At 38.3% G+C, this 24,489-nt stretch overlaps 2 protein-coding genes and 1 pseudogene across 2 annotated transcripts; all 3 read right to left on the bottom strand.

The window, feature by feature from the left end:
• Window positions 1-3,647: 3,647 nt before the first annotated feature.
• LOC139179045 (olfactory receptor 4C13-like) lies at window positions 3,648-4,574 on the bottom strand. Its single transcript, XM_070778327.1, has one exon. It carries the CDS (start codon window positions 4,572-4,574, stop codon window positions 3,648-3,650), a length of 927 nt encoding a protein of 308 aa, XP_070634428.1.
• Window positions 4,575-18,553: 13,979 nt separating this feature from the next.
• Window positions 18,554-19,757, bottom strand: LOC139179046 (olfactory receptor 4C3D-like; annotated as a pseudogene).
• A 3,181-nt stretch (window positions 19,758-22,938) lies between these two features.
• LOC139178861 (putative olfactory receptor 4A4) lies at window positions 22,939-23,856 on the bottom strand. The gene has a single exon (XM_070777678.1). The coding sequence runs from the start codon at window positions 23,854-23,856 to the stop codon at window positions 22,939-22,941; it is 918 nt and encodes a 305-aa protein (XP_070633779.1).
• Between the last annotated feature and the right edge of the window lie 633 nt (window positions 23,857-24,489).

Raw genomic sequence — 24,489 nt, forward strand, 5'->3', positions numbered from 1 at the left:
TCCACTGGATCATCAAAAAAGCAAGAGAGTTCCAGAAAAACATCTATTTCTGCCTTATTGACTATGCCAAAGCCTTTGACTGTGTGTACCACAATAAACTGGAAAATTCTGAAAGAGATGGAAATGCCAGACCACCTGGCCTGCCTCTTGAGAAACCTATATGCAGGTCAGGAAGCAACAGTTAGAACTGGACATCCAAATAGGAAAAGGAGTATGTCAAGTCTGTATATTGTCACTCTGCTTATTTTACATTATTATTATCCATCTATTCCTCTGGGATCTTATTTTCACATAAAAATAACCCTTTATCTTCAACATGTATACGCAGGTCCCATAACTCTCTGTCTCACTGAATAAACAGAACAATTATGTGTGGATAAACTAAATAATCAAAATTTCTGAAAGTGAATTTCTCATGAGGCCCCCCCCCCCCTTTTTTTTTATCAGTAATACATGTTAACACTATGGCATAGCAATGTGAGAAGCCCTATGGACACAGTACTTACTTAACTATTCAAGGTGATAATCTCATGCTCAAACAGAATGTCAGTCTCCTCAATGACTGAGTTGCTTGTTTTCAACTAAGTGTTTCTTTCACCCAAGTGGCACTTCCTTTGAAACTCAGACATTTGAATTCCATTTATTGAGTCCATTTTTCATGATGCCCATGAAGGTAATATGTCTTCAGAAAAGAGATCATCAGATGACTTTTCCTTGACACTGGAGGGGTCACACCTTAGTGACTGAGCATGACTACCAGCAAGAGAGAAGGGTCAAGAGAGTAGCCTGGTAATTGAAGGTCAGCAGAGAGAATAATAAAGTGAAACTGAATCCCCGCACCGCCCCCCGGAAGAGAGTAATGCCTCAATGACAGTCTTCACAATGTGGCCAGTGGTCAGATCCATGTTTTGACTTTTTCACATCATGACAGGAGGAGTTCTGTGAAGTGGGGTGAATACAGGAATCCAACTCTAAGAGACTTCATATGCTTGCTTAAGTTTATTGAGTTTCATTTCCCTCTTGCATACAATGGAGTGAAACTCGATCAACTAATACCTGTCCCTATGATAAGAGAGTTTAAGTTTGTAAAGAACCTGTCAAAATGTATGTCTCATAGTTGGCCTTCAACAATAGTGAACTCACTTCACTCACTTAATGCCTCCTAAAATTTTCACCAAATAAAACTTCCATATTAAAACAAAGTATCCTTATACACCAGATCCAGACATTCTGTCTCATTAACTTTTTAGGAGAAACATAACTATGACTGATATATATATATATATTTAAGGAATCAAAAGTAGTCACACAGTAGTTGCTCCTCAGGAGATATTATCAGGAATGAGTGAAAAGGAATTTCAAAATGAGATTTAAACTTACAACCAGCAAAACTTCACCCACTGAGATTCCATATAGCCTACACATCCTTCATCAGTTCTGACACCTTCCAAGTTTTCTGTTGAAAAATATTAATTCATGCAGCATTAATTTTCTCATTCCTCCATTGAGCCTCTGATATAGCCCCCTAAAACACAATCATTGGTCTTATTTTCCATCTTCAAATCTTTCTTTTGGTCTTAGAGTAGAAACATTTACTCAAGACTTTTCTATTCACTGCCCTTGGTTTAATCTCATCTTTTCTTATCTCCTCCTCATAATAAACCACATATCATTTAGTCTTGATTTGTTGAAAGGTTTAATTCTCACCAGAAATTTCAAACGACCATTTAATAGATTAAATGCTGATTCTATCACCTTCCAGGCCTAGACATTGTGAAAAAAAGTGTTGTTTCCTATGAATTTGAGATAATTATGCACAATTTACTAAATACCATTACACCAGTACCATGTTCAAGCATTAGTGTATTTTTAAATTATGGAATAAATAGCTCCAGTTCATAATTGAGTCTAAGAAAGTGACATCTGTGATAAGTAAAATGGGTTTCTGTGATGTAGTCAGAGAAACTTAGGTTTATAGTTATTAATAATGTAGGATGACCTGGTATTCACCATGTATATAGAGGAGCATTACAGGTATTCCCAGTTTTCTAAAGTTAACTTTAAGCACTTGGTTTTTATGAAGAACAACATTAGTACTTGATTTTACTAATTTAAAAAAATGGGATTTTTGTTTTTACAAAATCCAACAACACAAGACTCCATAATCATACAAATGTTGGTGAGGTTTTAAATATTTCTTTTTTTATTGAAGCACAGTTAATTTGCAACGTTGGGTTAGCTTCAAGTGCACAGCAAGGCAATTTATTTATAAATATACATATCTATATATGTATAATACATATATATATATATTCTATTTGAGATTATTTTCCATTTTAGATTACCATTACCATACTAATGTTTCTTTGTAAAAGTGAAGTGGTATAACTTGAACGTTCAAAAAATGAATAAACTTGTACTGCTGAAGTATATCATAACATGTGAGACAAAGCTGCAACACATTAACACCATCGTCACAAAAGAGGTAAATCATTAAGATCACAGATAATTTTCTTATCCATGTGAAAAAACATACCACAGACAACTCCTTTGAAAGAAATTGAGTTAGAAGGCCTAGGTTGAAAGTTTGTAAGGAAACTTCATTCTAGAGTTATAGGTTCTGGACATAATTTACGGGAGAAGCATGTGTGATGTGAGGCAAGTAAATCAGTAAACCTGTCTTGGCTTCAATTTGCTTATCTGTAAATTGGGAACAATGATAATGAAACTACCAGTTTTGGCTGTGGATAAATCAACTGAAGTGAATGTACCTGGTAGATAATAAAGGGTTCATATAATGTACTTATATGAATCAGATCTACAGAGCAACAGGTTTGGAAATTGACCATATGCTTTTCTGTTGAGATTTGCAAGAGATGTTTACTGGTTCCTCAAGTCTTGGTGTAAAAAAATGAAAATGTTTTATTTATATTCAATAAAAAATGTGAGCCATAGGGATATTTAAGAAAAAGAGAGCAAATTAAGAGTAATTTCAAAATTTCTGCTTTAACTTCTCTATTAAAAAGAGAATTAGAGATAGATTGTAAAATATTCTTTCCTTCTTTTGTCAGTGACACTCATTTTGCTTTTGATAAATCCATAGTGCAGGGGAAAATTTAGCTATTATTCCTTCATTCAACTCCCTCTTCACCATGCATTTACCCAATATTTCTATCCAATGTTTGCTCTACCACAGGGTAAGTAAAAATGGGGGAAAAAATGAGGTTAAGGTCCTATGGAAAAGCCAATTTCATCAAAGTAACATATATAAATAATCTGAAAAAGCAGCAGTAAGACTGGAGAAAAACTTCTTACTCTACAATCATCAAACTGTGGATTTAATGTTCTTTTCATTGCCCATTTTGAACCTATGAACACTGAAACTTTGGCAGTGTACATTAACATATCAGTATGCTTAAAATAATGCCTAGCCAAGATTAAAAATCAACAAGTGTTAGTTCCTGGATCTCTCTCTCTCTCTCTCTCTCTCTCTCTCTCTCTCTCTCTCTCTCTCTCTCTCTCTTTCTTTTAATGATCTACAAAATTTCTTAATTTTCTTTCACACTTTACAACAGGTAAATGTATGTATGTATACATTTACCCTCTGAATGTATATAAACAATCACTTTCTTGGCAGCATGAACAGCCTAAATCACTCTCCTCTTCAACAAACTCCTGATGGCATTTTTCACCTCTGTGTTTCTCACTGTGTAAATGATGGGATTTAACATGGGAGTGAGGATTGCAAAGAACATAGCCACAAATTTGTCCACAGGGTAGGTGACCACAGGACGCATATAGGTGAATATACAGGGACCAAAAAAGAGCACCACTACCGTGAAATGGGAGCCACATATAGAGAGGGCTTTGTGCCGTGCTTCAGAGCTGTGGGATTTCAGAGAGTGCAGGATGACTGTGTAGGAGATGAGGAGCATGATAAAAAACACTAAGCACATTCCTGCAGTGTTAGCTGCCACCATGATGCCAAGCCTGTAGGTGTCACTGCAGGAGAGTTCCAGCAGTGAGAAGAAATCACACATGAAGTGATCAATGACGTTGGGACCACAGAAGGTCAAGTTAACAATGAAAAGAATCTGCACGGTGGCATGCACGATGCCCCCGAGCCAGGCCACCACCACCAGGAGCTGGCAGAGCCCCTGTCTCATGATGGTCGTGTAGTGCAGAGGCTTGAAGATGGCCACATAGTGGTCATAGGATATGGAAATGAGAAGAATGATCTCTGAACCTCCCATTATGTGTTCCAGAAAGATTTGAATCAGGCAGCCACTCCAGGAGATGGTTTTCCTCTGGTACAGCAGGTCAGTTATCAGTTTGGGGGTGGTGACAGAGGTGAAGATGCCATCTATGAAGGACAAATGAATGAGAAAGAAGTACATGGGAGCTGAAAGTGTGGGGCTGAGGGAGATGGTGATGACAATGAGCAGGTTGGCCAGCACAGTAAATAGGAAAATGAGCAAAAAAACAATAAACAGCATTTTCTGCAAATGTGGATTCTGTGTGAGCCCCAAGAGAGCAAATTCAGTCACGTTGTTGGGAGGTGTGAGGACATCCATTTAGGAAGTAATACGTTCCTATGTCCTGAATTATCTACAAATAAGTTTAAAAATAATGATATCCATTAACCACGAAATTAATTTGATCTGAATTTCTTACAACAAAGAAAGAATGATTATTTTACTGTGGAGCATGTCCTTGTCACTTTTGTCTCAGTTCTTGTTTCAAGCCTTTTTTAAATTTTTTTCCAAGATAATTTCCATCTCTACAGACACCTAGTGCCTGTCACCTGTTAAACACCCATAGAGCAATGTTTGGTGTGTAATGTATTGAGAAATCAGTGTTCTGTCTACATGAAATCTAGATTCTTCTATTATTTCAGCTCAAAGCGATTCTGCAAAGTCATCTCAGTGCCTCATGAGCCCTTCTCTCTGTCCTTCAGCTTACAAATAATAATTCTCAGATGTATCTTGTAAGTTGAGAAGTTCTATACACAGATAAGAGTTATTTTCTATTCCATGTGAATTTACATTTGAACTGTCACCTCTTACTGTGGAAAGAAATATACCATCAACAAGTATGTATTGCAAGCAGGGAACATAGGGAAACACATATGTCACTGATGACACTATGCTTGGAACCATTCAAAACACAAAAGTTTTCAGCACTGTTTCCGCTCTTACCATGTGCGCCTGCCTGCTAAGTCATTTCTGTTGTGTCTAACTCTTTGTGACTGTATGGACTATAGCTCGCCAGGCTCCTATGTCCATGGGATTCTCCAGGCAAGAATACTAGAATGGGTTGACATGCCCTTCTCCAGGAGATCTTCCCAGCTCAGGGACTGAACCCATATCTCTTATGTCTTCTGAATTGGCAGGAGGGTTCTTTATCACTAGCACCACTTGGGGCTCTTACCATAGAATCTGCTACTATGGCTTCAGTGTCTGAAACCTATTAGGTGATGAGCAAATGTTGGATAAGTTGCCATTCACCATAGGCAAATAGGGCTTCCTTGGTGGCTTAGCTGGTAAAGGATCTCCCTGAAATGCAGAAGACCTGGGTTCAATCCCTGGGTCAGGAGGATCCTCTAGAGGAGAAAATGACAACCCCCTCTAGTATTCTTGCCTGGAGAATCCCATGGACAGAAGAGCCTGGTGGTCTATAGTCATGGGGCTGTAAAGAATGGGACATGACTGAGAGACTAACATGCATGGGGAAATTATGACTGCTTCCCATGACCATAAACCTAGAAGGATTCCAAGTGCTCTTTTCTTCCTGCTGGAGAGTGAAAAAGTTGGCTTAAAGCTCAATATTCAGAAACTAAGATCATGGCATCCGGTCCCATCACTTCAAGGCAAATATATGGGGAAACAGTGGAAACAGTGGCTGACTTTATTTTGGGGGGCTCCAAAATCTCTGCAGATGGTGACTGCAGCCATGAAATTAAAAGACTTTCCTTGGAAGGAAAGTTATGACCAACCTAGACAGTATATTAAAAAGCCACGACATTACTTTGCCAACAAAGGTCCATCTAGTCAAGGATATGATTTTTCCAGTATTCATGTATGGATGTGAGAACTGGACTATAAAAGAAAGCTGAGCGCTGAAGAATTGATGCTTTTGAATTGTGGTGCTGGAGAAGACTCTTGAGAGTCCCTTGGACTGCAAGGAGATCCAGTCAGTCCATTCTAAAGGAGATCAGTCCTGGATGTTCACTGGAAGGACTGATGTTGAAGGTGAAGCTCCAATACTTTGGCCACATTACGTGAAGAGCTGACTCATTGGAAAAGACTGATGCTGGGAAAGATTGAGGGCAGGAGGAGAAGGGGACGACAGAGGATGAGTTGGTCGGATGGCATCACTGACTCAATGGACATGAGTTTGGGTAAACTCGGGGAGATAGTGATGGACAGGGAGGCCTGGCGTGCTGCTGTTCATGGGGTTGCAAAGAATCAGACATGATTGAGCACCTGAACTGAAATGAACTGATAAGAAACAGAAATAAACATTTGAAAGGAAGGTGAACTCCTGAAATTTAGTTTCTGACACATTGTATCATGTTAGTATGAAAATTTTAATTGCCTATAGGAAATAATATTTCCTGGATTAATTTATTTTCAAGATAGTGTGTTCATTATTTGATACTTCTATTTTTCAAAATTCTATTATGATATAATTTAATATAATCATATTCAGTAAATTTACAACTTCTATAGACTTGGATATAAAAGCTCTTTTAGGCGTGTTCAGTACACAAGGATCTTTCAAGCAAAGGAAATCCTTATTTTCAAAGTTCTAAAAACAAATAAAATAATGTATGGAAGAGAAAGAAATAATATATTGCTAGATAAGATAGATAAAGAACTACACATATATTATTGTATACAGAGGCTAACACAAACGTATAAAGTATTTACTTAAGAAGTGGGGGAAAAAAAAGTGAAAGTGAAAGTTGTTCAGTCGTGTCTGACTCTTTGCAACCCCATGGACTATACAGTCCATTGAATTCTCTAGGCCATACCTATGCAGTCCACGGAATGCTCCAGGCCAGAATACCGGGGTAGCCTTTCCCTTCTCGAGGGGATCTTCCCAACCCAGGGATCGAACCCAGGTCTCCTGCATTGCAGGCAGATTCTTTACCATCTGAGCCACAAGGGATACTGGAGCCCAAGAATACTGGAGTGGGTAACATATCCCTTCTCCAGCGGACCTTCCTGACCCAGGAATCCAACCGTGGTCTCCTGCATTCCAGGCAGATTCCTTACCAACTGAGATTTCAGGGAGTATCTATTTACAAGCTCACATGTTCAACAAATATTTCTTGGAACAAAACAGTGTATATAAACATACGTTTTCCCACACACTGTCACGAGGTGTTTCTCTGTTCATTACACTTGCTGTCTGAGGGTTCATTACCAAATAGCCGCAGTTCATCCATCCATGATATGCTGAACTTCTCACTCCTTTATGTTTCTGCTACATGATTCCTACGCCTCCTTCTCCCATCTTACTATAGGGTCAGTCATCCATCCTTCCTGGTTACAGTCTACTGGATGACTAATGGGATGGGAAACTTGCCAGAAATTTTGCAAAGAAAAGACAAGAGAAAACATAAATATAATAAAATGTATTCTGTGAAAATATATTTTTGTTTTCAAAAACAAATGGATGAATATCTTCATTTTTTAGTTATCCAAGATGAAGAATTCATACCTGTGTGGAAACAAAGTGCAATGGCTTCACCTTATTTCCTTATTCTAAAGTGAGACCCCACAACAGAGCAAAAAAAGTTATAGAGTAAAGAAGCAAGAGTTAGATGTTATTAATAAGGTTTAGAAATAATGACAAAAAAATAACTTTTTGACTTTTATTTGGTTCAACAATACTCTTTCTAGGAAGACACTCTAATGGAAAATATTTTTAACAGATAAAAATAGTTGTTTACAGTTATATTCTACACAAATTTTCAGAGCTGTGGGAAACGAGAATGAAATAGAATGTTCAACAGTGGAGAAATGGATAATTAAAATATAGTGTGTCTCTTTGATTAATATATAGGTTTTATTTTATTTTATTTAACTTTACAATATTGTATTGGTTTTGCCATATATCAAAATGAATCTGCCACAGGTATACATGTGTTCCCCATCCTGAACCCTCCTCCCTCCTCCCTCCACATACCATCCCTCTGGGTTGTCCCAGTGCACCAGCCCCAAGCATCCAGTATCGTGCATCAAACCTGGACTGGCGACTCGTTTCATATATGATATTATACATAATGTTCATTGCTGCAGCACTGTTTATAATATATAGGTTTTAAAAGATATTTTTAAAACTTGTGCAGTATCATTGAAACATACATGAGTTGTAACATAAATGGAGAAAAATTTTGATGCAAATTTGAATTGCATAATTATTCTAATTTAATTCTAACTGTATTATTATTCTAATGTAAATATGTCATAAGAAATAAGGACTCAAAATATTTTTACTTATAAATTGATAGTATTATTTGAGTCTATCTTTCTTAATGTTTTGTAAGCTAAAAAAGTGATTTAAATGTCATATCAGTGTGGATGAGTGGTGATTATAAGATTTTAAGGTCCATTTATACCTGAGAGTCTCTAATTATGAGATTTCTTGGGGGAAAAATAAAAAAAATACTTACCTATGAACTTGACATAGGTTCTTGGCCAGGGCCCCAAGCAGTTGTTAGTACACCAAGAAAGAAGTAAAATAGTAAGATTTCAAAATTCCAACTAGCTCAGCTACAAAAAGTATCTTTGTTGACTTAAAAGTGGTGCTTTTGGATTGCCTTAAAAGTACTACCACATGTCTTGCATACAGGTGAATTCTATAAAGTTTCTTAGCTATGACTAATAGGATCTCAGAGGTATTGCATCATCATTAGTAGATCTTGCCAATAACACAATTATTTCATATAAGTTAACTGAACAGTAGAGAACTTGTATGTCTCTCATCTTTAATTTTTAACTTCTACATGAAGTCTATATGTAGACAAACTACTAAGACTAGAGAAAAAAAAGTTGATCACCTGTGAAATTAGGTATTGGAAAACAGTTGAGTTTATTATGAAGCTTTAATATTATATAAAATAAGCATTCAGGTAGACAATCATCTGATTTTTAATTTTTATTAAAATAATTTGTTTTGATTGATCTACATTTATCCAAATAATAATTTTTAAATATTTTTTTCAGATGTACATTAAATAATAATCATGAATCCTATTATACTATTGGAACTTCACACCAGGTGAAGTTTTCACACCAGTACTTCTCAAAATAGTTGTTTTTGGATAATTCTGGAATTAGATTAACAAGATGTTAATGAAAATAGTTTCCTTATTCAATTATATCTAAAGATGATTAAAGCATCTATTTCAGTCATTTACATTTAATTGTATTAATCCATATGGTATAGAGAAATAAGCAATGATATTCACAATTCATAGCAAAGAAATATAAGACAAAGAATAAGAATGCCATTTTCCAAGGGGAATTTAGAAACCAGAGCACTAAATCCCAGGCCAGAATACTTATATTAAATTATTGTTCTATAACTAAAGCAGAATGAACTGTTTGATATCACCAACTGTAAGCCCATTACAAACATCCATGAACAGAAACATCGATGTATGGAATTATTTTATAAATATATTTAAATCAATTAAACTCATAAATATTCTTATGTAGAGTAATACTTACGGTGTTCAAATATAATTGCATTAAGAAGAAGAAAATAAATTGTACATAATTCTCATTGGTTCCAGAGAAAGTGTCACTGTGAACAACATGTGTCATGAAAGAAAAGAGTTTAATAAAACTGAAACCACGTGACAAAACCTAGTTTGAAAGGACACTCCAATATTACAGTGCTATAATAATATTTGTGATAGCAGGTATAAAAGCCTGAAGGAGGATTTGAAACTATCTAAAGAACTGTGGAAAATTCTGAAAGAGATGGGAATTCCAGACCACCTGACCTTCCTCTTGAGAAATTTGTATGCAGGTCAGGAAGCAACAGTTAGAACTGGACATGGAACAACAGACTGGTGCCAAATAGGAAAAGGAGTACGTCAAGGCTGTATATTGTCACCCTGTTTATTTAACTTATATGCAGGGTACATCATGAGAAACGCTGGACTGGAAGAAGCACAAGCTGGAATCAAGATTGCCAAGAGGAATATCAATAACCTCAGATATGCAGATGACAACACCCTTATGGCAGAAAGTGAAGAGGAACTAAAAAGCCTCTTGAAGAAAGTGAAAGTGGAGAGTGAAAAATATGGCTTAAAGCTCAACATTCAGAAAACTGAAGATCATGGCATCCGGTCCCATCACTTCATGGGAAATAGATGGGGAAACAGTGGAAACAGTGTCAGACTTTATTTTTCTGGGCTCCAAAATCACTGCAGATGGTGACTGCAGCCATGAAATTTAAAGACACTTACTCCTTGGAAGGAAAGTTATGACCAACCTAGATAGCATATTGAAAAGCAGAGACATTACTTTGCCAACAAAAGTCCGTCTAGTCAAGGCTATGGTTTTTCCTGTGGTCATGTATGGATATGAGAGTTGAACTGTGAAGAAGGCTGAGAGCCAAAGAATTGATGCTTTTGAACTGTGGTGTTGGAGAAGACTCTTGAGAGTCCCTTGGACTGCAAGGAGATCCAACCAGTCCATTCTGAAGGAGATCAGCCCTGACATTTCTTTGGAAGGAATGATGCTAAAGCTGAAACTCCAGTACTTTGGCCACCTCATGCGAAGAGTTGACTCATTGGAAAAGACTCTGATGCTGGGAGGGATTGGGGACAAGAGGAGAAGTGGACGACAGATGGCTGGATGACATCACTGACTCGATGGACATGAGTCTCAGTGAACTTCGGGGGTTGCTGATGGACAGGGAGGCCTGGCGTGCTGTGATTCATGGGGTCGCAAAGAGTCGGACACGACTGAGTGACTGATCTGAACTGGTCTGATCTGATCTGAAAGAACTCCATGTGATCAGGATTTTGCTGAAGTGCCATCTTTAAAATATCTTGAACTTGTCTTTCAACTCTGGAATGAAATGTAGAGTCAGATCAGAGAATTAGCATGTATGGACAAAATCATCACTCCTAAAGCTCATAAAAGATTGAAATCCATTCAGAATAATCCATTGAGTGGTCATCCAGCCTCTATTTAAATAGTTACGGTCTGGTTAGAGAGATTGTTTTTGAATCCCTACACCTCTCTAGTCTAGCTCCTCAAACCCTAGAGTAGCATAAAAAGAAGAGAGTGTAGTTAGGTCTAAATCAGTGAAGGTTTTTGTGTAAAGAATTATTCAAAAGTGGAGTTCTTGGAGCTATACCAGGAAATCCTACTGCTATTATGCTCAGTTGCTCAATCATGTTTGTCTCTTTGCAACCCCATGGACTGTAGCCCAGCAGGTTCCTCTGTCCTTGGGATTCTTCAGGCAAGAATCCTGGAGCGAGTTGCCATTTCCTATTCCAGGGGATCTTCTCAACTCAAGGATAGAACCTGTATCTCCCACATTGGCAGGCAGATTCTTTACACTGAGCCACTTTGGAAACCCATTTTGGAGAACAGTTGATCAATAATACTGTAAAAGTTCCAGGTGTTCAGCAAAGTGATTCAATTATACATATACATGTATCTATTATTTTTTCAGATTCTTTATCCATTTAGGTTGTTACCTTACATTGACCAGTGTTCCCTTTGCTGTACAGTAGGTCTTTGTTGGTTATTTGTGTGGGAGGAGTTGACTGAAGCTTATTTAGTGCTCTGCCTGAGAACTATGTTATTGTAAAAAGATATGCAATACTTCTTTTGACTCAACTGAAAAGAAAGAGTTTGAAACTATAAAAAGGTTTGCTGTTGTTTTTATTCAGTCACTAACTAGTATCTGGTTTTTTGTGACCCCATGGACTGCAAAAAGCCAGGCCTCCCTGTCCTTCACTATCTCCTGGAGTTTGCTCAAACTCATGGAGTCAGTAATGCTATCTAACCACATCATCCTCCGCTGCCCCATTCTCCTCTTGCCTTCAATATTTCCCAGTGTCAGGGTCTTTTCCAATGAGTTGGCTTTTCACGCCAGGTGGCCAAAGTATTGGAGCTTCAACCCCATTCACCAACAGTCAGTTATTTAAAGACTTACTGAGCACGGTCCTGCCCACCAGAGCAAGATCAAGTTTTCCCCACAGCCAATCCCTCCCTTAAGGAAGCCTGCACAATCCTCTTCTACTCATCCATCAGAGGGCAGACAGAAGAAGTAATAACTATAATTTCACAGCCTCCAGAATGAAAACCACAGTCACAGAACGTTAACAAAATGATCACATAGATCACAGGCTTGTGCAACTCAGTGAAGCTATGAGCCATGCCATGCAGGACTATCAAAGATGGACAGGTCATGGTGGAGAGTTCTGACAAACGTGGTCCACTGAAAAGGGATGGCAAAGAACTTCAGTATCCTTGCTTGAGAACCCCATGAACAATATTAAAAGAGTTGTGGTTTTCTCAGTCACTAAGTCATGTCTGACTCTGTGACCCCATGGACTGAAGTATGCCAGGCTTCCCTGTCCTTCACTATCTCCTGGAGTTTGATCAAACTCATGTCCATTGAGCCAACCATGCCATCCAACCACATTATTCTCTGTCACACCTTTTTCTTCCTACCCTCAATCTTCCCCCGCATCAATGTCTTTTCCAATGAATTGACTCTTCATATCAAATGGCAAAAGTACTGGAGCTTCAGCTTCAGGATCAGTCCTTTCAATGAATATTCAGGGTCGATTTCCTTTAGCATTGACTTGTTTGCTCTTCTTGCTGTCCAAGGGGATCTCAAGAATGTTGAGTTCAGTTCAGTTCAGCTCAATCACACAGTCGTGTCCAACTCTTTGAGACCCCATGAATCGTAGCATGCCAGGCCTCCTTGTCCATCATCAACTCCTGGAGTTCACTCAGACTCATGTCCATCGAGTCAGTGATGCCATCCAGCCATCTCATCCTCTGTCGTCCCCTTCTTCTCCTGCCTCCAATCCCTCCCGCCCCCCCCCCCCCCCCCCCCGTCCAGCATCAGAGTCTTTTCCAATGAGTGAACTCTTCGCATGAGGTGGCCAAAGTACTGGAGTTTCAGCTTTAGCATCATTCCTTCCAAAGAAATGCCAGGGCTGATCTCCTTCAGAATGGACTGGTTGGATCTCCTTGCAGTCCAAGGGACTCTCAAGAGTCCTCTCCAACACCACAGGTCAAAAGCATCAATTCTTTGGTGCTCAGCTTTCTTTACAGCCCAACTCTCAAATCCATACATGACCACTGGAAAAACCATAGCCTTGACTAGACAGACCTTTGTTGGTAAAGTAATATCTCTGCTTTTCAATATGCTATCTAGATTGGTCATAACTTTCCTTCCAAGGAGTAAGTGTCTTTAAATTTCATGGCTGCAGTCACCATCTGCAGTGATTCTGGAGCACCCCCCCCCCCAAAAAAAATAAAATAAAATAAAGTCTGACACTGCTTCCATTGTTACCCCATCTATTTCCCACGAAGTGATGGGACCAGATGCCATGATCTTCGTTTTCTGAATGTTGAGCTTGAAGCCAACTTTTTCACTCTCCTCTTTTACCTTCATCAAAAGGCTTTTTAGTTCCTCTTCACTTTCTGCCATAAGGGTGTTGTCATCTGCATATCTGAGGTTATTGATATTTCACCCAGCAATCTTGATTCCAGCTTCTGATTCTTCCAGCCCAGGGTTTCTCATGATGTACCCTGCATGTAAGTTAAATAAGCAGGGTGACAATATACAGCCTTGGCATACTCCTTTTTCTATTTGGAACCAGTTTGTTACTCCATGTCCAGTTCTAACTGTTGTTTCCTGACCTGCATATAGGTTTCTCAAGAGGTAGGTCAGGTGGTCTGGTATTCCCATCTCTTTCAGAATTTTCCATAGTTTATTGTGTTTCACACAGTCAAAGGCTTTGGTATAGTCAATAGAGCAGAAATAGATGTTTTTCTGAAGCTCTCTTGGCTTTTTGATGATCCAGCAGATGTTGGCAATTTGGTCTCTGGTTCCTCTGCCTTTTCTAAAACCAGCTTGAACATCTGGAAGTTTATGGTTCATGCATTGCTGAAGCCTGACTTGGATAATTTTGAGCATTACTTTACTATCATGTGAGATTAGTCCAATTGTGCAGTAGTTTGAGCATTCTTTGGCATTGCCTTTCTTTGGGATTGGAATGAAAACTGACCTTTTCCAGTCCTGTGGCCACTGCTGAGTTTTCCAAATTTGCTGGTTATCCAGCACCAAAAATTGAAAGCATCAATTCTTTCACACTCAGCCTTCTTTATGGTCCACTTGGCTCAGATGGTAAAGAATCTGCCTGATATTCAAGAGACCTGGGTTCAATCCCTGAGCCAGGAAGATCCCCTGGAGAAAACAATGACTACACATGCTAGTATTCTTGCCTAGAGAATTCCAAAGACAAAGGAACCTGGCGGGATACACTCCATGGGGTTGCAAAGAATGGGACATGACTGAGTGAATAACACTTACTTATTAATAATGTAGAATGACTTTTCAGAAACATTATGGGTTTCTCCCACTTTCTTAAAGTTTACCTTAGCCACCTGACTTTTATGAAGACCAACACTGGTAATTGTTTCACTTATAAAAAAATAATAATAATAATCCAAAGTGGACTTTGTTTTCCCCCCAAAAAGAAATCCATCTTACTAAGATTTGTTAGTTTTTTTAAAGTATTTTTAAATTTTTCTTTTATTGGAAATTAGTTAATTTGCAACACATTGTTAGTGTTCAGATGCAGAGCAAAGTGATTTGATTGTGTGTGTGTGTGTGTGTGTGTGTACATATATTCTACTGTGGCTCATGAGGAGATCATGAACTCTTTATTGCCAAATTCAGACTTAAATGGAATTAAGTAGGGAAAACCACTAGACCATTCAGGTATGATCTAAATCAAATCCCTTCTGATTACACAGTGGAAGTGAGAGATAGATTTAAGGGACTATATCTGATAGACAGAGTGCCTGATGAACTACGGATGGAGGTTCACGACATTATACAGGAGACAGGGATCAAGACCATCCCAAATAAAAAGAAATGCAAAAAAAGCAAAATGGCTGTCTGAAGAGGCCTTAAAAAATAGCTGTGAAAAGAAGAGAAATGAAAAGCAAAGGAGAAAAGGAAAGATATACCCATTTGAATGCAGAGTTCCAAAGAATAACAAGGAGAGATAAGAAAGCCTTCCTCAGAGATCAGTGCAAAGAAATAGAGGAAAATAGTAGAATGGGAAAGACTAGAGATCTCTTCCAAAACTTAGAGATACCAAGGGAACATTTCATGCAAAAATGGGCTCAAAAAGGACAGAAATATTATGGGATTAACAGAAGCAGAAGATATTAAGAGGAGGTGGCAAGAATATACAGAAGAACTGTACAAAAAAAGATCTTCACGACCCAGATAATCATGAGGGTGTGATCACTCACCTAAAGCCAGACATCCTGGAACGTGAAGTCAAGTGGGCATTAGGAAGCATCACTATGAACAAAGCTAGTGGAGGTGTCGGAATTCCAGTTGAGCTACTTCAATTCCTAAAAGATGATGCTGTGAAAGTGCTGCACTCAACATGCCAGCATTTTGGAAAACTCAGCAGTGGCCACAGGACTGGAAAAGGTCAGTTTTCCTTCCAATCCCAAAGAAAGGCAATGCCAAAGAATGCTCGAACTAATGCACAATTGCACTCATCTCACACACTAGCAAAGTAATGCTCAAAATTCTCTAAGCAGGCTTCAGCAATATGTGAACCATGAATTTCCAGATGTTCAAGCTGAATTTAGAAAAGGCAGTGGAACCAGAGATCAAATTGCCAACATCCACTGGATCATCGAAAAACCAAGAGAGTTCCAGAAAAACATCTACTTTTGCTTTATTGACTATGCCGACGCCTTTGACTGTGTGGATCACAATAAACTGTGGAAAATTCTGAAAGAGATGGGAATACCAGACCACCTGATATGCCTCTTGAGAAATTTGTATGAAGGTCAGGAAGCAACAGTTAGAACTGGACATGGAGTAACAGACTTGTTCCAAATAGGAAAACGAGTACATCAAGGTTGTATATTGTCACCCTGCTTATTTAACTTATACGCAGAGTACATCATGAGAAACGCTGAGCTGGAAGAAGCAGAAGCTGGAATCAAGATTACTGGGGGAAATATCCATAACCTCAGATATGCAGATGACACCACCCTTATGGCAGAACGTAAAGAAGAGCTAAAGAGCCTCTTGATGAAAGTGAAAGAGGAGAGTGAAAATGTTGGCTTAAAGCTCAACATTCAGAAAACTAAGATTGTGGCATCCGGCCCCATCACTTCATGGCAAATCGATGAGGAAACAGTGGAAACAGTGTCAGTCTTTATTTTTTTGGACTCCGAAATCAATGCAGATGGTGACTGCAGCCATGAAATTAAAAGACGCTTACTCCTTGGAAGGCAAGTTATGACCAATTTAGACAGCATATTCAAAAGCAGAGATATTTCTTTGCCAACAAAGGTCGATCTATTCAAGGCTATGATTTTTCCAGTGGTCATGTATGGATGTGAGAGTTGGACTATAAAGAAAGCTGAGCACCGAAGAATTTATGCTTTTGACCTGTGGTGTTGGAGAAGACTCTTGAGAATCCCTTGGACTGCAAGGAGATCCAACTAGTCCATCCAAAGGGAAATCAGTCTTGGGTGTTCACTGGAAGGACTGATACTGAAGCTCCAATACTTAGGCCACCTGATGCAAAGAGCTGACTCATTTAAAAAGACTCTGATGCTGGAAAAGATTGAGGGCTGAAAGAGAAATGGATGACAGTGGATGAGATGGTTGGATGGCATCACCGACTCACTGGACATGAGTTTGAGTAAACTCTGGGAGTTGATGATGGACAGGGAGGCCAGGAGTGCTGCAGTCCATGGGGTCACAGAGAGTCAGACACGACTGAGCTACTGAACTGAACTGAATGGATTCTATTTGAGATCCTTTTCCATTACAGGTTACCTTTAACATACTAATGGTGTTCTTTTGTAAAACTGAAATGACATAACTTCAACTTTCAATAAAGGAATAAACTTCTACTGCTAAAATACATTGCTATATGTGAGACATGGCTATTGCTTTACAATATTAATCTGATTTCTGTCATACATCAACATGAATTACCCATAGGCTGGAAGTTTGTAATGTAACTTTATTCTAGTATAACAGTTCCTCAGATCTGAGGCAAATAAATTAGTAAACCTCTCTTGGCTTCAAATTGTTTCTCTGTAAAATGGGGATAATGATACTGGTATCACTTTAGTATCAGTTTAGTATGTGGATAAATCAACTGAAAAGATTGCCTGACAGATAAAAAAGGGGTTCTTAAAATATGAATACATGTATCATACATATAGGGCAATATCATTGCATACTAATCATGTGACTTTCTTCTGAGATTTGTAGAATATTTTTACTGTTGTTCCAAATGATTCCTCAAACTTGGTATTGAGGAATGGAAAAATTTCTTCTGTACTTAAGGAAATTGTGAGCTATGGAGACATTTTGGAAAAGAGACAAAATTGAGTAATTTGAAAATGTTTGCTTTTTTTTTCTCTTAGGAAGAAAATTACATTGTGAATTATTCTTTCTTCCTTTTGTTGGTGTCACTCATTTTGCTTTTGGCATATTCATAGTACAGAAAAAAATACTGGTTGTTATTCCTTCACTCAACTGTCCCTTTCCCATGTATCTACCTAAGAATTTCTATTCCTTGTTTGATTTACAACAGGCTAAAGCAAAAGGAAAAGTTCTGAGATCAAGGTCCTATGAAAACTTCATCAAAGTAACATACATGAAAAAATATGAAAAAAATAACCGTAAGAATCCGGAGGAAAACTTACTCTACAAATATCAAACTAAAGGGTTTACAGTTGTTCTTTCCATTGTCATAAACATAGAGACATTATCAAAAACCATTAAAGTTATCAACATGCCTACCCATACCCATATTCAATAACCAACAAATGCTGTTGCTGCTGCTGCTGCTAAGTTGCTTCAGTCATGTCCAACTCTGTGCGACCCCATAAGACGGCAGCCCACTGGGCTCTGCCATCCTTGGGATCTCCAGGCAAGAACAGTGGAGTGGGTTGCCATTTCCTTCTCCAATGCATGAAAGTGAAAAGTGAAAGTGAAGTCACTCAGTTGCGTCCTACTTTTAGCAACCCCATGGACTGCAACCTACCAGGCTCCTCCATCCATGGGATTTTCCAGGCAAGAGTACTGGAGTGGGGTGCCATTTCCTTCTCTGAAGATGTGTCTAGCCAATACTAAATTATCAACAAATATTAGTTTCAGAGCCTTTTTTTTTTCTGTCAATATTCTGCTAAGTGTTTTAGTTTCTATAATAATTTACAATAGGCTCAAGGTTATCAATGCATATAAATCATCCTCTAATTGGCATCATGAACAGCTACATTACTCTCCTCTTCAACAAACTCCTCACAGCATTTTTCACCTCTGTGTTTCTCACTGTGTAAATGATCGGATTTAACATGGGAGTGAGGATTGCAAAAAACACACTCACCAACTTGTCTTCAGGGTAACTGATCACCAGACAGGTATAGGTGAAAATACAAGGGATAAAATAGAGCACCACTACTGTAAAGTGGGAGCCACATGTACAGAGGGTGTTGCACCATCCTTCAGAACCTTGGGATTTCAGGGAGCTCAGGATGACTATGTAGGAGATGAGCAGCATTAAAAACATAAGTCAGCACATGCCGCCACTGTTAGTGGCCACTACCATTCCCAGCCTAGAAGTGTTGCTGCAGGCAATTTCCAACAGTGAAAAGAAATCACACATGAAGTGGTTAATGATATTGGGGCCACAGAAGGTCAAGTCCACAGTAAATAACATCTGCACGGTGGCATGCAGAAACACCCCAATCCAGGCCACCACCACCAGGAGCTGGCAGAGGCCCTGTCGCATGATGGCCATGTAGTGCAGAGGCTTGCAGATGGCCACGTAGTGGCCATAGGCCATGACAGTGAGGACGATGACCTGTGATGCTCCCAGGAAGTGCTTCAGAAAGAGTTGAGCAGGCAGCCAGCCCAGGAGATGGTTCTCCTCTGGTGCAGCAAGTCAGTGATCATTTTGGGGGTGGTGACAGAGGTGAAGATGCCGTCTATGAAGGACAAGTGAGTGAGAAAGAAGTACATGGGATCAGAAAGTGTGGGACTGAGGGAGATGGTGATGATAATGAACAGGTTGGCCAGCACAGTGAAAAGGAACATGAACAAAAAGACAATGAAGAGTATTTTCTTCAAGTGTGGATTCTGTGTGGGTCCCAAGAGAACAAATTCAGTCACATTGTTGGGAGCCATGAGATTCATTTACGAACTCCCACCTTCCTGGGGCCTGAATTGCCTACAAAGATAAAGAATGATACTTGTTAATGAGGAAAGAGTTATTGTCTGAATGTCTTAGAACAAAAACAGAGCAGTTACAATGACTGTGTAGCATGTCCTTGGTACTTTTGCCCTGTAGTTGTTTTAATGTGTTTTTTTTTTTCTTTTTAATTCTTCCTCCATGATGCTTTCTACCTCTTCAGACATCTAGTCTCTCTCACCTGTAAACATCTATTGGTTAACTTTTAATTTACCAAGAAAACATTGGGCTATCTACATGGGATCCTGGCTCCAATTCCACGTGAATCTGATAAGTCATCTTAGTGCTCTGTACTTCTGAGCCTTCCTTTTAGTCAATTTACAAATTGCAATTCTCAGATTTATCCTGTAAGCCTAGAGTTACCCCTCAGATGTAAGAGTTATTCCCTCTTCTATTAGAATTTGCATCTGAACCCTCTGCTCTTACTGTGGAAAGACATCATCAATAAATATCTATCATAAGCAGGCATTTTAAGGATTATATATATACATACATACATACACATATATAAAAGTCTTTGGCAACTCATCCTCTCTGGTACTTATCAGAACACATATAGCATTCAATTGTGTTTCCTCACTTATCATAGTACCTGGCATAATATCTGTAGTTCTTGAAACCTATTAGATGATGACTAAATGCTTGGTGAATTGCCATTTTCCATGGATAAGTATACAACTGCTTGTTCTAACCATAAACTTAGGAGAAATTTAAGTATTCTCATTCTCCTGCTATGTTTATCATTACTTGATGAGAAACAAGCTTTTGAAAGGAAGCTGCATTCCAATTTAATAATTTCTGATACTCTTTCTGGGGTTAATGTGAAAATATTCTTGCCTCTAAGAAAGAGAATCTTACTGAGTCATTTTACTTTGAAGATGATTATGGCATTTATTAATTGATGTTTTATCCTTTAAAACTTTTATCCACATACAATTTAACATTGTTATATTGTTGTAAAAATATAAAGTAAATTACAGATTCAGTAGACATGGATAAAAAACTCTTGCATAGGTGTTCAATACATAAGAATCTGTTAGGGAAAATAAATCCTTATTTTCAAAGTTTTAAAATGAAAATTTCAATGTGGAGAACTAACTGAAATAGCTTGCCAGGTAAGATAAAGAGATAGATAATGCACTATACAAATATACATATATACACAGAGTAACACAAGTATATCAAATCTGTTGCATACTGATGAATACTTATTACAAGTTAATTCATGGCTTATTGAGTGCAGCACTTTCACAGGATCATCATTATTAAATTAGGAGTATGATTAAGATTTGGTTATATTTCTGCATTTATATTTTGTTGATTTATTTTTATAAATCTGGCTTCCTTACATTTAATACTTATAACTCTGAATCACCATTCTACTTCAGTGTTAACATGCCAAGCAATATCAAAAAATAATATATGCAAGGTACATTGTAACTATAAAACTAAGATAGATACTTCAAAATTAATATAGGCTGCGGGGAGCTGGCTGGAGGACCTCCACCCGTGGCAAAGGTCATGAGGAAGGAGGCTCGACATACGCAAAGACGGGATCAAGCCTCAGGAGTCCCCCTGGAAATTCTCAAGCATCTACCCCCATAACCAGAGCCTGCCTACTTTACTACTTTGTGCTCTCACCTACACCTCTGACTTCACAGGGGGGCTGTCCCCCACCACCTCTTTCAGAGAAGGAGTTAACTTAGAGCTCCAGTTAAGAAAAACCCCTGGGTGTGACAAGAGTGTTTTAACCTACAAACTCCTCTGAAGGTTCTCTAGCCTGCCTGACAGGCTTGTCCGGCCACATGTGATTGCTCACAGCCTCCCAACCGTGAGAAGCACGAGATGCTTTACACCTTCTAAAAACAGATTCTTTAGAGAAGTTAGAAAACTATTAGTATAAGTATAATGGGCTGATTAGAAATTGTATTGGTGAAGAGTTTTTCATTTGTTGAGCCAATGTTCGCTGCTAAGTCTCCACATCCCTTGCCCTTACACACATTAATGAATATATAGAAGAAATAAGTATTAACCTTTGATATTAATCACGTTAGACCTTAGGCTAAGTAAATTCTTTCCTTAATTAAAACCCACTACACCCTCACCCTATAGGAATGTAACTTTATCTGGTACCTTCGGAAGGTGGAGTCTGTTTTAAGAATAATCACCCCTGGAGAAATAAGTGTCCTGGTTGACTGACCGCTGTCACAAGGAGAGGGTCATAAATTGTCAGCAGGCCCCCTGGCCAGAAGATGATGTAACACCCCTAAGACCTCTGTATACATTTGTATGAAGCACCTGACTTTGATAAAAGTCAGGACTGCTGACCCCACATGACTTTTGCATAATATCTCAGTGCATAAAAGTAGACCATGGAAAATAAAGAATTGGGATCAGTTTCTCGAAATACTGGTCTCCCCATGTGGCTCTCTCTCTCAAACTCTGGCTGAAGTTTCCATCTGGAGCGCAGAGCCCGCCATGCTTACTAATTATGCCTGGGCTTCTAAGACCCGACCGGGGAGGCCTCAGTGTCTCCTCTCCTTCGGGAGAACAGAAGGACGCCTGCAGCCTATGTAAGTGGTGCAAGCTTCTTATCTTGAAGTTTTATTGGTTTCCTGCATAAACCAAGCTACTCAGCCTCTTTTCTCCACTGAATTTTCCTACTGAGCTATCCTCATTCTGTTACTCTTTACATCTCTAATTAATATCTAATTGAAGCTATTGTATCTTGATCCTCGCCAACACCGTCCCCGCTTCAAACTCCCTGGATCAGCTGGGACTGGACCTTGGCAATAGGCTGTCTTTGTGTGCAGAGGAGTTAACAAAATTTCAATGCCATATTGCTATTATTTTTCTGAAAAAATGTAATGAATTCTATTAAAAAGATTATATTATTTGAGAGAAACTTGAGAAAACCTTACACCAACTAAAATAAATCTACAGTATAAACTATACCTTAATTCATATATAACACATAAATTTATATAGTCTTATAGAGATACTTTACACCTCTAAACTGTACATGTTTTCATAAGAAAATGTGACAATCTTAAAAATGTATTTGAAACAAAGTATATACTTTGAACTAGGAAATTATGAAAATCCTTAAAAGTGTATTTTGATCATTGGAAGTGTTCACATAATAAATGATTTCATCATGGCCAAGGTATTAACCCTGAGTAGTAATTTAATATTTCTTTGAGCCCCCTTTTTTTGGGTGGGGGCAAGAATACTGGAGTGGGTTGCCATTCCCTTTTCCAGGAGATCTTCCCGACCCAGGGATTGAACCCGGGTCTCCTGCACTCTAGGCAGACACTTTACCGTCTGAGCCACCTAAATAATCACACAAGACTTTCCTGTTAAAAGCAATTATTTATTGAAAATAGGTGATACATTTTCCTGATGTATCATTTTCTTTTTGTGGTCCACAGCTTTTTCATGGCATTTTTCATCTCACCGTTTCTCAGAGTATAGATGAGTGGGTTCAACATAGGGGTGATAATGCTGTAAAACAGAGTCAAGGATTTATCAACGGACAAGGTAGAAGGAGGTCTCATATACATAAAAATGCAGGGCACAAAGAAGAGGACCACCACAGTAATATGGGAGCCACAGGTGGACAAGGCTTTGCGCCTCCCTACCTGACCACGATTCTTCAGGGAGCACAGAATGACCCCATAGGAGATGAGTAAGAGAGAAAAGATGATCACACATATTGCCCCATCATTGGTAAGCACTGTAATGACAGTAACCTGGGTGTCAGTGCAAGCAAGTTTTAACAAGGGGTACATGTCACACATAAAGTGGTCAATGATATTGGGGCCACAGAAGGGAAGATTGTAGACAAAGAGAGGATGAAATATACCATGTAAAAACCCACCAATCCAGGTCAACAACAGCAACAGAACACACACTCTCTTATTCATGATGGTCAAATAATGCAAGGGTTTGCAGATGGCAACATAGCGGTCGTAGGCCATGACCACCAGGAGGAATATATCAGCACCGCCAAAAAAGTGCCATATAAAAAGCTGGGTCATGCAAGCTTGGAAGGAAATGGTTTTCCTTCCATACACCAAGTCTATAATCATATTTGGTGTGACTGTAGTAGAATAAATAGCATCCATAAATGATAAGCAGCCAAGAAAGAAGTACATAGGGGTATCCAGGATTGAACTGACCACCACAGTCAGGACAATAAGTAAGTTGCCCACCATGGTCACAATATAGATGAACAAGAACATGACAAATAATATTTTCTGGCCCTGGATGCTTTGAGTGAGCCCCAAAAGGACAAATTCAGTTACATTGTTCCTTTGTTCCATAGGTGCTTCTGCCTGTATTATTTCAGAGTTCAGGTCAAAATTACCTGTAAATATAATTGTTATTAGTGAATCCTGAAGTCTTAAGATAGTTTACTCATATATTCACTCAATGAGGATTATAGTTTATTATGATCCAATACTTCCAGATATTGTAATAGAATGCTGAGTAATACATTGCCCTGCACCTCAAAAATCTTAAAGAGCAGCAAGTAATTAAAATACATATGTGAGAAAAGAACACATTATTAAGTAAATGAGTTGCTACAATCTCCTTCCATTTGGAAGTTGATAAAATTATATATTTAATTAATATGTTATATAAAAAATAAATGTTGATTAAAGTTTTAATAAAAAAGTAAAGCAATTTAAAAAATTGCTTCTATTTATTAGAGAGATGATTTCCTCAATTCTAGCAGAGGAAGAATCTTAGCCAATCATTGGAATTTCAGATATATACATTTGAGAATTTCAGATTTCTTTTAAGGATTTAGGAAAAGATACAGTAGCACCAATTGACAAAATAAACTGGAAAAAGATTCACATTGTATGGAATAAACATATATTTAATAAATAAAACATAATTATCTCTAAGCAGTTTGCAAGTAAAAGTGTAAATAAAAATGTAAACATATA

This window comes from Bos indicus, chromosome 23 (genome assembly GCF_029378745.1).
Source record: "Bos indicus isolate NIAB-ARS_2022 breed Sahiwal x Tharparkar chromosome 23, NIAB-ARS_B.indTharparkar_mat_pri_1.0, whole genome shotgun sequence".
NCBI lineage: Eukaryota > Metazoa > Chordata > Mammalia > Artiodactyla > Bovidae > Bos > Bos indicus.